Source organism: Delphinus delphis, chromosome 5, assembly GCF_949987515.2.
Source record: "Delphinus delphis chromosome 5, mDelDel1.2, whole genome shotgun sequence".
NCBI classification, from domain to species: domain Eukaryota; kingdom Metazoa; phylum Chordata; class Mammalia; order Artiodactyla; family Delphinidae; genus Delphinus; species Delphinus delphis.
The window spans coordinates 108507785-108522455 of record NC_082687.1 but is presented as its reverse complement, the minus strand read 5'-3'; the positions used below and the strand labels follow the sequence as shown (position 1 = coordinate 108522455).

At 34.9% G+C, this 14671-nt stretch overlaps 1 protein-coding gene across 1 annotated transcript in view; it reads left to right on the top strand.

The window, feature by feature from the left end:
* COL25A1 (collagen type XXV alpha 1 chain) overlaps positions 1-14671 on the top strand; it is a 460694-nt gene that overhangs the window by 391968 nt on the left and 54055 nt on the right. The window contains exons 16-18 of the mRNA XM_069540662.1: positions 173-205; positions 636-671; positions 5398-5442. Of these exons, the coding sequence (XP_069396763.1) occupies positions 173-205; positions 636-671; positions 5398-5442 (114 nt within the window). The remainder of the gene's footprint in view (positions 1-172; positions 206-635; positions 672-5397; positions 5443-14671) is intronic.

Genomic DNA, 14671 nt, shown 5'->3' with positions numbered 1-14671 from the left:
CTTGGAAATTACTGACATCTTAGCCATATTGATACAAAATCTTAGGGAGCATAGTTCAGCCCATTAGTCATGGGATTTCCTTAGGCGCTTCTGTAGATAACAGCTCTCTATGTGTTTGTGTGTTTCCTATTCCCATCACTTGTAGAATAATCTCTCATGGGTTTCATTTCAGGGTGACCCTGGATCATCCGCTGCAGGAATTAAGGTAACTATAGCCTTGCAAGTGTTTGTACCCCAGGAGTTACAGCTTTGACTTTTATAAGTCTCTTGTTTCCCCTTCCCTTTCACCAACTTTGATGGTTCTAACTCTGTTCCTATATTACTGCAATAATCAGCTTCTAGACACAACACGGAGTATCTGCTAGAAATCTCTGATAAAGGCTTAAACAAGAGGTCTTGCCTTTTCTTCCCTTTCTGATTAGTTTTTATGGAAATGTGGATTTGTATGTGAGCTTTAGGTATATTTACAACAACAACAAAAAAAAAATGTTCATATGTCTGGTAGGATGTAGAACAACAGAATAAAGTGAATGAAATGCATGTGTCATTGGGGAGGCTGAAAGTGTCCAAGGGCCTAAGGCTTTTGGAAAATTCTTATAAGACTGCCCTTTTCATCTTTGATTTTCTTTGGCCAGGGAGAGCCCGGAGAATCTGGTCGTCCAGGGCAAAAGGTAAATCCCTATTCTGGTGTGTTCTTTCTACTGTCTTATAGTCACCATTTGACTGTGTTTGCTATCACTGTGTAGTATGAGAACAATTACTGAAAATGATGCCGTTTTCATGCCTTACACGCAGAGTGTTTTTGAGTGTTTTTCATTTTAAAAGGGTTGATGCTGACCCTAGTAAAAGTACAAACATAATCTGGACGTGTAAAAGGATAAAGTCAGCATATACTGAGCTGCTTGAGACTAACAAAGATCTGCTGGGTTGGAATGCCAACAACCTATCTTGCATGTTTAAAGATACTCTGCATGTTTCTATCTTTTATGAGAAGAAATGAATATTTACTAAACTGTCTCAATAGGGCATGATGGACAGTTCTTTTAAAATTATATTCCTTTCCTCTCATGTCAAATACTTCCCTGCTGATAATTTTTTTATGTGAATAATATCTACCTAAGCAGTGAATGTTATGTTGTAAAAGAGGTTTGTTCATGAACTAAATTTTAATTGGAGACAGTAACCAAACCACTTTAACCAATCTAACGTTAATTTTTTTTATCATTTGTGCTTCACTTCAGTGATAAATTAGAGGACATGCAATGAATATGTTTATTCTCATTTGAGTCTGAAGCAGGAAACGACTGTTTGTAGTTTATCGTCTGAGCATCTGGATATCAATGCCCAGTGCAGATTTTAGATTTTTAGATAACAGATGTGGCTAACAAGTAAACGTGAATTCCACATTATGATAAATCTCTGAGATCATGACTCTGCCTTTGTCTAGCAGCAGTTAATGTTATAGAAAAAATAATATGAATAGAAACATAGAATATACCTCATTAGTATAAAGAGAAAGACAGAATAAATTCCATTGTAGTAGTGTGGAACCTTAGAACATAACATAAAAATATATTCCCACATTCTTGAAGTTATTGAGAGGATCACTGCTTTGTTTAAACACTTCAGATTAAAGTGTTTTTTGAGAAGGTCTTTCACATTCTTTTAACATTTCCCTAATTGAAAAATAGATTTTCTTGAAATTAAGAATCTAAGAGTAATGATTCATTAGACCCAATTTCAGGTAAAGTTGAGACTTTTCCAAAGAGCCCAGCATAGCTCTGCAAATTTTGCTCTTCAGTGCCTAAGATTTCCTAATGATTCTTTATGTAAGAAATTGGAAGTTAGTGATATCACAGAGATCCGTGGTCTGCTTTGGTTTGGAAGAGCATCTAATTTTCTCAGATGATCTCATTTTAAGTCCCTCAGTCTTTAAAAATTAAAAGCTAAATTTAAACTGCTCTCCAAAACTGTGATAAGTTAAAAGAATTGTCTGCAAAACTGTTATGTCTTTTTAAAAAACAAAACAAGTCTGCTATAATTTCATATAGGTTCCACTGCTTTCAGAGTGGAAGACGATTGGTTAATAAAATATTGCTTTATCATGATTATTTAAAAATACATTTTAGATTCATTTCTGGAAGTTTATAGGTTTACATATGGAAACATTGGCTTTTCTTTGTATTTCATTAAAAACCTGTTTTAAATTATATTGAGAGAAGTGGATTCTACCTGAACAAATACGTGCCTGAATGAATATGTGTATGAATATTACGACCCATCTGAATGAAAATGTGCCCTGAAAAGAACAGTATCTTTTTCATTAATATTTAGGCCAGATCCTACTCGTTGACGCAATCTCACTTTCCCACAATATTTATGACTTCCTTGTCTAATATCTGGATTTGGCAATACTTACCCCAACACTGATTTAAAAGTAGAGTGTTTCCATTCTTGCTGGTTGCTTAGATTGGAAAATGACAAACAGAACTGAGTGCAGAATCCATTCAAGGAATCTTCCACGACATTTTTCTCACCATTGCAGAACTTTGTTGTGGGTTCGTGGGTACTTAAGCTCCTGCATTAGGGACATTCCCAGAAAAGTAGAGGATATCCTGCTAGAATTAAAGTGCATTGATTAGCTCTCCACTGTCTGGTATTTTGCGGTATGAAAGTTTGTTATTTAGAGTAACATTCATAATAGGGAATGATTTAATTATAGTTTTTTTCTTTTATAGACTCAGCAGGAGAGTGTGTGATTGATATGTGAGTTAGGGTATATATGTTTGTAAAGTGAGTGTGTGTTTCATCACATAACTTTTTCCTTCCTAACTTCACATTCAATGGCATTGGTGGTATAGTGGTGAGCATAGCTGCCTTCCTAACTTCTCCACATCTTTTTAAAATATAGTTTTTAGTTTTAATGGGGTAAAAATACATTTTTGCCCATTGTAAGGGACTGGCACAGTTGAACTGTATCTAGAAACACAAGGCACTGTCACAGGGACATGGGGTGAAAGCAGAGAACTGACTTTAACAGTAGACAAGGGTCTCCGATAATGGAGAATAAAGAGTGAAAGGTAAAGAAAAAAGAAAACCAGAAGCATAACGTATCAGTGTAAAGTGTAATCTACTTGGGCAAGAAGTCTTTGAATGGAATAACAAACCGATTCTTAATTATGACCTAGATCTGAACTTGGGCTGTGCGTGACCAAGAACTCAGCTCAGAGAAGCTCTGAGTCAAGAAATAGGCAAGAATGGAGAAATTAACTGAAAACTGTCTCTTAATTAAAAGATAAACATTCATGGTATAAGGACAGAGAATTTATATAGGAAGAAATATCTTCCTAAAAGTGCTGAGATGTTGCACAAAGGGTAACATTAAATGTTTTATAATCCTTCATTTTGTCAACTTTTAAGTAAACATAAATTTGGAAAGGTCAAAACCCAAGAGTATGAAATATGAATTCCTGAAAGGTTTGTTCATTAAAAAGTACATTTATAACCTATATACTTACATATATATGCATATGATGTAGGGAAGAGCTAAGCGCTCAAACTCTCTGTAAGTATCCAATCTATGTTATAAAGTAATCCATAATGTTTTATACATCTTTCTCATTGTGAGAAACATGAATGTGTCTATGTAGGCATGTGTATATAAATATCTTACTTTAAAGTAGTCATCAGATCCTTTTAATTTGACCCTTCCCCTTGGGGAAGGGTCTAGTAAAAACTCCTTTGAGGAAACAGTGTTACAACCTATATGTTTCCACACATGTCTTAAATAGGATGTCTTGAGTTTTGGGGGCTTTTCTGAAACAATACAAAACTATCAATATGTCACCAATATGTTTACTTTTATTGGTTGTATATTCTACTGCAACTTACTGTGTTTTCAAGGGCCTTATACTTTTTTCTTAGTAAAAGAGAATCTTCACTGAAATATGGATAAGCTCTTTTTACTAGAGCTTCCTAAAGTTATTGATTAAAGGGAAATGGGGGGGAGAAAAAGAAAATCAAATGTATAATGTTGTATCTATGTAAAGTTTACTCTACTTGGACAAGTTTCTTTGAATGAAATATCAAATTCTTAATAATCATTCTTTCTTCTCTGGCTTAATCTCATCTTAGTCTTTTTGTTCACAATGCAAACTTTCACTCAGGTAGTTTCAGAAAGAATAGCTTTTCTTTTGCATTCCTGAAGCACCTTTGACCTAAACCATCAGGAAAGTCATTTTCCTTTCTATGTCTAACCATACAGCTTAATATAAACAGTATCTGAAGTCATTTTGTGATAATACCAGAGCAAATTATAGCCCTCCATAATTTGAAAGTAATAATATTAAAGATGAAATGTCTGGTTGTTCTTAGCAGATTTTCCTTGGAATAAGGGCTGTTCAAGCATTTAGATGAAAGTAGTGCCTTCTACCACTTTTATCTTTAGTTTGATGCTTCTGTCTCTTTTGGTATAGTTGTCATAACACTGACTCGCCATCATGAAATGATGTGACACTTTTACCTTCAAATGTTATTTTCCACAATATTTAGTCACCTCAGTCCAACACAGGATGGACTTTCGTTTTCTCTAGCAATTCCTTTATGCTTCTTTAGTGGAATTCAGGAGATTTTCTAAGCAATATAACTTCTTGTCACTATACTTTGTGCTTAAAGTAATGTAAACAATTATGTGAAAATGAGAAGATTTAGCTTGACTCCAGTGTGCTCACCCAAAATGTACCACTTAATCTCAAACCTGTATTCAGAAGCAGCTGCATGGTACCATTAGCCCTCCATTGCTAAGCAGGGTTACCCAGACTCAACAATTGTCTGATATACGGGCTGGAGTTAAATATAATCTTAACCATGCATTTATCTTCTCATCATTCAGGAATGGAAAAGAAACCTTGTTATACTTTTAGGTGAATGAGACTTTTAATGTATATTGTTTTGATATGACCATCTGTTCATACAGCCAACTCTTGATTATCTGAGGTAAGAGAGCCCTGGAATAGGATGCGTTATTTAAATGCACGTAATCCTCATTTCAGCAGATAGATTCAGCCTCCTCAACAAATCATTGACCAGGGAGTAATAAAACACAGGAATTCCTTCTCCTTTTATTTCTCTTTCTCACCTTCTGGTAGTGATGACAATGAGCAGTGAACTGGCAGCAACAGGGAAAATCCTGAAAAATCTGCAAAATAGTCAACAGTCCCTGAATCAAGAGTTGACTGAACTGTATAATCTCACCAAATATCTTGAAACTAGACAGTATATATATTAGACATATATATACATACAGCAAGAATTCAGCTGGAGCATTTGCCATGTTTTTCTCAGATACTGTGCCTGAGTGAATACTGTTCTATAATGCTGTGTGATTTTCCTATGTAGGGTGAACCAGGGCTTCCTGGGCTTCCTGGACTTCCGGGGATAAAGGTAAATACTGCACTGACAGTCTTGGCTTCGTAGAAATGTAATTGTGAGAGTCACAAAAATGAAAAAATGGAAGCTAAAAATATAGTGCTGTTCTTTAAATACTCACCAGCCATTTCAACCAATTAAATTTTTTAATTAAAAATGAAGCACAGGTAACAGAAATAGACTTACAGGCATAGAAAACAAACTTAAGGTTACCAATGGGGAAAGGGGGGGGAAGGATAGATTAGGAGTTTGAGACTAACAGATACACACTACTACATATAAAATAGATAATCAACAGGGTCCTACTGTATAGCACAGGGAACTATACTCAATATCCTGTAATAAGCTATAATGGAAAAGAATCTGAAAAAGAATATATATATATATATATATATATACATATATATGTATAATATATACATAAATATATATATATATGAAACTGAATCACTCTGCTGTACACCTGAAACTAACACAACATTGTAAATCAACTATACTTCAATAAAAAAAAAATGAAGCATGGGTATTTCTAAAGTTTGCCATGGCTCTCTGGACTGTATATTCCACTATATAACCTACTATGCCCCTTAAATAAATGTAAAAGTCATTTCATTTGAAGTCATAGGAATTCTTTAAAGTCTACAATGTCTCCCTTCACATTTAAATTTTACTCTTAAGATCCTATCAGATTTTGACCAGAATTAAAATCTTAACATCCCCTTAAATCTAATATCCAGGCAGCTGTTTTTGTGATTCACCCATTATAATAATCTTTCCAAAGTTTTTTTTTTTTTTAATTAATTTATTTATTTGTGGCTGTGTTGCATCTTCGTTGCTGTGTGCAGGCTTTCTCTAGTTGCGGAGAGCAGAGGCTACTCTTCGTTGCGGTGTGCAGGCTTCTCACTGCAGTGGCTTCTCTTGTTGTGGAGCACAGGCTCTAGGCACGCAGGCTTCAGTAGTTGTGGCACATGGGCTCAGTAGTTGTGGCTTGCGGGCTCTAGAGCTTAGGCTCAGTAGTTGTGGTGCACGGGCGCAGTTGCTCTGCGGCATGTGGGATCTTCCCAGACTAGAGCTCGAACCTGTGTCCCCTGCATTGGCAGGTGGATTCCCAACCACTGCACCACCAGGGAAGTCCTTCCAATGTGTTTTGTGCTTCTACTTCCTGTTAATAATTCTCACTGCAAAGTACAAATATTACTAAGCTTTATTGACCTACATACTATTCCCATAAAATTTGTATGTCTTTTGAAATAACTGCTTAAAGCTTAGCTTGAAAACATTGTTTTACATGTTTTTAAATTGTCTAAAAATATTAACAAACATTTTTTTTAGTTGTTTAAAATTTTTTACATGGCAACTGTCAAGGCTTAAAAGTTCTAGTGTCTTAGCTGTAGTGCTCCCTTAAAATCAGCTTCTTATTTTAAAGTTTTTTCTTTTAATTCTAGAACTGTTTGATAAAATAACATAATGCAAGTAGATTTTCCTTTACATTGTTCTCATCTTATAGAATTTTGAATTAATCTCTAGAGTACATTAGATGATTCCAAAATTAATATTCCTAGTTTCAGTAAGAGGGTTGTATATGCTGCTTTATGAAGATTGTGTTTGAAATGTGTTACATGAATAATATGATTTTAGAATTAATATATTAAATTACTGAGTTCCCAGACATCATATGGTATCATATGTAACATTTTATGAGTATATTTGTTATAATTAACAGCCATGAAAGCTATGAATTCCAGGTTGACACTCAGAAATTTTGGTTCTGCTTTTTGTTTGATGTTTCCAGATTAGTATCACAGATGTCCAGATATGTCCTTTTAATATATTTTTAGTCTTTGACTTCTTCACTGAAAAGTACACTCCATGACAACAGTTTACTAAAGAGTCAAAGTCATTTCCTTATCATTTGATATTTAGCAAAAATAGCTTAATAAATTATATGTGATTTCATACTGCAGAGTTAATTTATGGCCGTTCCTTAATAATCCCACACATTTAAAAGAAGCTTTTTACTGATATTTGGAAAATCACAGATTTTTAAAACAAATTTAAGAACACTAAATTCAGCACTAAGTTAAAGAAGCCGGTAACATTATAAGTAAGGGGGGAGGCATTTAAAACGAGGGGCATTTTGGAAGGACTGGGGCAGGGTTTCCTGCAGCGCTTGCTTGTAGGTTAGCTGGGCTGTGCTGCCAGCACCAGATCCTGAGGCAGGAATCTCAGTGCTGTGTAGAAATCCAGTTGTCCCTTCTCCTGAGGGTGAGCTTTCTTGTTGAGAGAGAGTATATAAGGGGGAAGGTATTGGGGTTTTTCCCTCCAAAACAAACAAACAAAACAATTACAGTTACTACTATTTGTTCTCATTACCTTTCATTTATGTCCTCCACTGTGAAAAATACCCCAGCTCATTTCCCTAGTCCTCGGTGGACCAGTTTGAAGGTTTTGAACTTTTTCAAATTGGGAAAGATGTTGGTGATTTGCCACCTCCAGTAAACGTTTTTATTTCTAGGGTCATGGGATGTTGCCAGACAAATTTTGTCAAGATCTTATAGCTGATACTTTCCTTTGTTTTTCTAACCTGACTAGTGACTATGGTGAGAAAAAGCCATCAACTGACAAAAATCTTTCTATCATTAACTAGAGATACTTTTCTATGTAATTATCGAGTGTCGTTGGGTAACTATCCAGTATTCAGTTTAAATCACAGATTCTATTTTTGGATTAATAAGCTCTGTCTTCTCTCTCTCGTCCAGAATGTAAGTGATATGCTTGCCCTATAATGTAGTAGGTGCTCAGTGTAATTGAGTAATTTTGTAAAGGAGGCAATTTAAAAACACGTCATAGTCATGAGTAGTTATTGGATATTTTTAAATGTACAGTTAAAAGTTTATCAATTTATGATAGAGCTTCATTAACTTGGGATATTCTTTACTCCTTTAATATACCTTGCTTCTGTTAGGTAGTTAACCACAGGACAGTTAACCTTGATTTCATAGTTTGAATGAGTAATAATATTTAAAAGATGAAACCACCATATATGGATTTAGAATGTGTGGTAGCAAGAGCATTAGTCATAACTTTCCTAGACCTGTGTGTGTGTTTATGCTTTGGAAATACTTCCTTGCTATCCATCTCCTTATCTGCTGGTACTACAGAGAGCGTGCACATGCCATCCGTTATTTCCAAGATGTTGAGGAAACCAGCCATGACATACCAGGGAAGCTTTGATTTGCCACCTGTTGCTCTCGGGGAACGGTTGGAAGCTTAATGAGCATCCACATGCCTTCCACACTGCTCTCAGGAAATGAGCAAAGTGCCTAAATACAGGCAGCAGACTCATCTATCTATCACCTCAGGGTCCCACTCAGAGATAAGTACTAATACCTTCGGCATACATAAAAGTCACTTAGAAGAGGCATCACTTAATTTCAAACTACTCTTAAGCTTCCCGAACAAGTATTGGAAAGTGCTCTGACCATGTGGAAGACATTTGGAATTCCTATTTCATGCATCCATGGTTCATATAGTGTTAAGATGTTCAGCTGGGAAGATTAAATTATTGTACGTTGTACATTGCACAGTGTGCCATGCAAACATTGGTCTTCTGGAATAAGGATTGAGCTCAGAAAAGTTCTTTGATTAACAAGCCTTTAAATATATGTTTCATGGGTAAAACTTTATTGTGACTAGCTTTTCCAATATCACATAAAAGGGTGAGATTCAAAGTTCCTAGTTTTAAACATGTTTTTCTTTCCATACATGTTGAAAATTGCTTACCCCTTTCATGGTTACATCACCCTAGTAATTAAGTCATGAAGAGCAGTGATCTTTAGGACCAGATCACCAGTGTGTAGATCCCGGTTCTACCCCTTACCAGTTTATGAAGCTATATCGTGATACTGGGCAAGTTACATAATCTCTCTGTGCTGGGTTTCCTTATCAAATGGGAATTATTATTATACATAACTCAGAGGGTTGTTGTGAGGATTAAATGAATTAATATACATGCAGCTCCTAAAATATTGCCAAACATATAGTAAACGCTATATAAATTTTAGCTATTGTTATTTCTTTCTCTTGGAGCAGCTCAGAATGTTGGAAACATTGTTTATGCACCTGTTCTATAGAGTCTTTCCTCCTGTGAGTCATTTCAACCTAGAGATCATAAAGCCATTTACACCCTCCAGGTTCATAGATCTAAATTCTGAAAACTCCTTTGCGGTGATGGTTGAATGTTACCTTTAAGAGCAGTAAGATAACATATTTTCTCTTGAAACATGACATCACACTATTCCCCTTTTCCTATAACCCAATGTATTCCAGGGATAAAGGATGAGGAAACACAGTGTTCTGCGCATAAGACATGATACTGTCTTAGTTCTCCTTCCCGACACTCTTCACAGGAAAAGCAAAAGGAAAGCTTGACATGTAATAATGGAAATCTCTAGGCCCCATTCATCGTGTTGCCCAGCCCAAGACATTTTTTACAAATATGAATTTTCAATGCTTGTTTTTCTCCTTTCAGTGTTGACTACCAGTGTATCTCATCATATTTAGAAAGTAAATTGGGAAAAATGTACCTGATACATTAAAACGAGTACAATAGGGAGACATAATACAGTGAAAATTACATCAAATCAGAAAAACAAATCATTTAGGTGGCAAAGAAATTTTTACAATATTTTCCCTCAAAGCTTGATATTTTTGTTCTGGCTTCCACATTAGTGACCATTTGAGATTCAGATCAAGAACCTGAGGATCAGGAGACAGTAACTAACTGTTTACACTTCGTTATATAAAATCATCCTTGACACTAGATCATATAAGCACTAACTTTTACAGGTGGCAGAAACATTATTTTGTCATTCTTAGGATTAAGTATAGTGCCCAGTCATCTATAGAAACTTATCTTCTAAATACACTGGAGATGAGGTTTCTTCCTTAGAAACATCAAGTCACATTTTTAAAATAACAGAAGAAAGTTTTTGGAAGTGACATAGGATGTGAAATGAATCTGTAAAAGAAAAAAGAAAAAGAATACTGGTTAAAAGGATAGCAGTGTGTTATTGTTACTTATAATTACTTCCCGCTTGCACAAAGTGCGTCTGAGCAGTTGAATAGTTTAAGAGTCCAATTAGGAAACTCATACAACCAGAAATCAGAGACTTTTTAGCAGCCATAACGAAACCTTGACTAAATACACCAATTGTGCTTTCGTGATGTAATCCTGTTTAAAAAAAAAAAAACCAGAAACTTATGTTTTCTGGATTTTAAATAAACTTGCTGTTGTAGTTCATTTTCATCATAGCCACCAAGATGTTTTAATTTATGCTCAAATGTGATCCTTCAGGGAAATAAGTGTTTGGGGGACAGACTCTACTTTCTCATCCTTTTTTTCCCCCTCAATAATTTTACAAATCAATCATTACCAAAACTGGCTGCCTGAAGGTTCTTATTACAACAAATGTTCTTGCTGTAATCCTCAAAAGTAGGTATCATGCTGACTTGAATTCTAATTAGCCCTTCAGCAAGAAGAATATTGTATGGTTAATGCATTCGGTGTCAAGATACATTAATCAAAATTATTGGTGATGCTTTTAGCACCCAGGCAAGTCAGCACATATTTTTCAAGCCCCGTTGTACTATTTTTTGGGCAATGAAAATTGGATCTGCTCGGGGTAATAAATATCATGGAAAGCATGACTTGATTTACACTGGTATATTAGAGGTTTTTTAGACAGGTTAAAAAAATAATATCTTTTACTCCTTTAATTGATAATGACTTATGAAACTAAAACAAATGGTAGTAAATGAAAAACCAGAGATTTTTCTGTGGACAAGAGATAATCAGTTAGGACTTTCTGTTCACTATTCCATTTAACAGATGGTAGGTTCTGGAAGTTTATAGGGAAACACCTGGTGAGCCATTTCTGTATGAATGAAGCTGCCTCTTCATTCTTACCTTGACTAGTAATTCCATCTACATATTTGATGACTCTTCTCACCCCTATGAAAGACATCCTTTATGTAGATTTGACAACAGAGTATTAAGTGAACTGTCCCGATGGCCATTTAAAAGATAAAGTAAGATCATCTAAAATACTTTCTTGCCATATATTAAATGTGAGTTTGAAGAAAAATCAGTCCAGATTTTATTATGGAATTCCAAGACTTAATGACTTAATGGTCATTGTTAGATTTCAGAAAGATCATGTTTTTAAAGAACTTCCTGGTTTTTCCTTGTGTTTTTATAATATAGAAGGCCAGGTTTTGTTGCCTTCTTTGTTGGTGAAGATAGTAATTGTTTGAGTTATTTGGAGGGTTTTTGTTTTGTTTTTTGGGGTTTGGGGCCAGAATACACAGAATTTAAACTATCTCAATAGACTGTTTAAATTTTTTAAAAGTAATAGCAAATCAGTTGAGCAAAAGTGGCTTCAGTCAAAAATCTTACCTTTGCAGCATCTTCCTTTTATCCTTCCCACCTTCCCATAGCTAAATCTTCTTGTAGTTTACTTCATTTCTCTGTGTACATATTGCCAATTTATGAAAGAAAACAGAGAAGGAGAGAGAGGGATAAACTCTAATACTGACACTCTAATCATCAAGGGAACTTTTTGTTTGGTGCAAAAAACAGGATCATTTTTCAAATATAGCCCGTATTAGTTACTATGACTTATTTTAATTGAGCTTTATACTACAAGATCAAAGTTGTGGCTGCTGAAAGCGTTAACTATAGCTGGAAAGATCAGTGTGAGACCATTAGGCCTTCCTGAATTGGTCATGTGTAAGTACACGTTTGATTTCAGCTATAGCTATTCTTTGTAGATTTGTTTCTGCATCTTTATGTGCCCTGGCTGTTTAAAGCTTTCATTCAAATTAGCAAAACCTGTGTCAGATTTTCAACTAGATCTGTTTGCTGCTGTTTCTCCCAACAGTTTATTACTAGACCTACTAATTATGCTTTATCCTGAATTAATAGCATTTATTCTTCCCAACGTGAATCCCAGTTTAGCTGCCAGAACCACAAACACTTCATTATTCATCTTTTCTACCAGCTCAACACAGGAAGATATGTTACTGTCTTGGAACTGAGACCTAGTTTTTTAACTCATGGGTGGTGAGCTAATTAATTGATGTTGAGAAGAAACAAAGGACATAACTCATGAAACAACTCAGGAAGAAATCAGATGTAATATTTAAGATAAGACCAGAAAGTTAAACCAAATTTTTATTTTCATTTTGAAATTTGAAGCTGCATCAATGCCGTATTGCAGTAGCATGAACAGAGCTGAGATTTCTGTTTCTCTGACAACCATCTGATCGCTGGTAGGCATGTGGTTTGGGTAGCAGAATTTGGTGCCAGCCATTACTTGTGTTTTAGTGATTAAAACGTTGGATTGTTTTAAAGGTTCTGATAAAGAGTGTTGTATATTTTTTATTTCCAGGCTTTGGTTAAATCACAGCTCTGTATTTATTTTAAGAGTTAGATATTTCATTGTTTATATTTTTCCATTTGTCATAAGGGTAGATCTAGTTGGACATTGCCAGGACCGGTGAAGACAAAACAACAACAAAAATAGCAGATTATCCTAGGTTTAATTGTTCTGGTCATGGTAGAGGAACAGAACATTTTAAGATGCTTATCCCTCTCCATTCTTCCTCTCCTCTTGTCTTGTCTCCCTGCTAGCTGGTTGCTTTCACACTTTTGCTTTCCTTCCACACAGGATCAACAACTCCAGTATGAATGGAATCCCAATTAACTTTGTAATCTTGTTCTCAATGATAAGAAAAGTAAAAACCTAAAATACTATCTCACTTGAGATAGTGAGTGAATACGTAGAGAGGTGAAGGAAAATTTAGAATACATATATATATGAAATTATATATATATATATATATATATATATATATATATGAGAAAAACAGATTAAAGTGGCTGTGAAGTAATTAGTGCTCTTAACTTATTCTTATGCTATTGATTGGTGCCTTGGTATTCATGGCAAACCAATGTTTAATGCCTGTGCCTTTCCTTCATTTATCTTAGCCATTTTTTGGTTGTCACTTTTTAAAAAAGCACTAACACATCATACTGAAAAGATGAATATTGTTTCAGAAAAGGTCATATTTTAGTGTTTTCACTTTAATGGTAGAGCTATTTTACTTGCAGTTTACCTGTATAAATCCACGTTTCCCTAATTATGACAGCGAGCATCTGCCCTTTTCAAAGGATCCCTGCCTTACGTTCCCATGTTATTCCAACAGGGGCTCACTCAAATTATAATTGGGTTTTCTAATTTGGGTAATTGCCTTGTAAATAAGAAAAAGAAAAAAAACTCTACATTTAATTGTTCCTTCATTAAAAGTCTTATAAGAGCTTAGTTCCATTATAGTTCCAATTTCCTCGAGTGCATCTCTCCCCCACCTTGTCTATTCAGAAAATACGTGTGAATAACTTCCAATTTAGCAATCTCCTATTTCCCATTGATTATATGAGACTAGATACGTAAAAACGGCTCTGAGAAGCATCATACAGTCCAATAAAAATAGTTACTTCTCCTGTGTATTGTCCTGAAAAATTAGGTAACCTCATTTTGGTGTGGTTTGATTTACTTCAAAAAATGATTTTGCAAAAATGTCTTGTGTTTGAATCATATTTCAGCTGCTTTCCCCTACCTTCCTTTGACTCAGTCTCTTTCCTCTCTCCTGGTTAACTAGAACTGTGACTAAAGTGGTTTAACCACTTGCTTATTCTTTCAATCACATTAAAGTATTTGTAGAATCATAGGTTGTCATAGCCTTTCTCCTAGACATTTTAGGAAATTCTAGGACCTTTAAACTCTACATCAATCCTTGCCAAAGAGGCAAGTTTTTTTTTTTTTAAGGATTACATTTATTTAGGGAAATTTAATAGGTATGACCATTTTTTCTCCTTTCCCTTTCTTACAGGAAGAAACTCATTCTTAGTAAACCTGTCATTTCTCTACCTTACACACGTTTCGTTTTGCAATCCTAAATGATCTGGCAGTTGGATATCGTCTCATAAAACGATGATATAGTCACATGAGAAAATTTAGGGTTACTTCTTGAAAGGAGTTGAAGAGGTATTGAGTATAACCCCATACAGTTGTAAAGAATCAAGAAGTCACCATGTATATCACTAATTAGCTGCAGAGGTGTTATAATACTACTACCACTAATAAAATAACGATAGCTAGCATTTTTGAGGCTATAATATAAG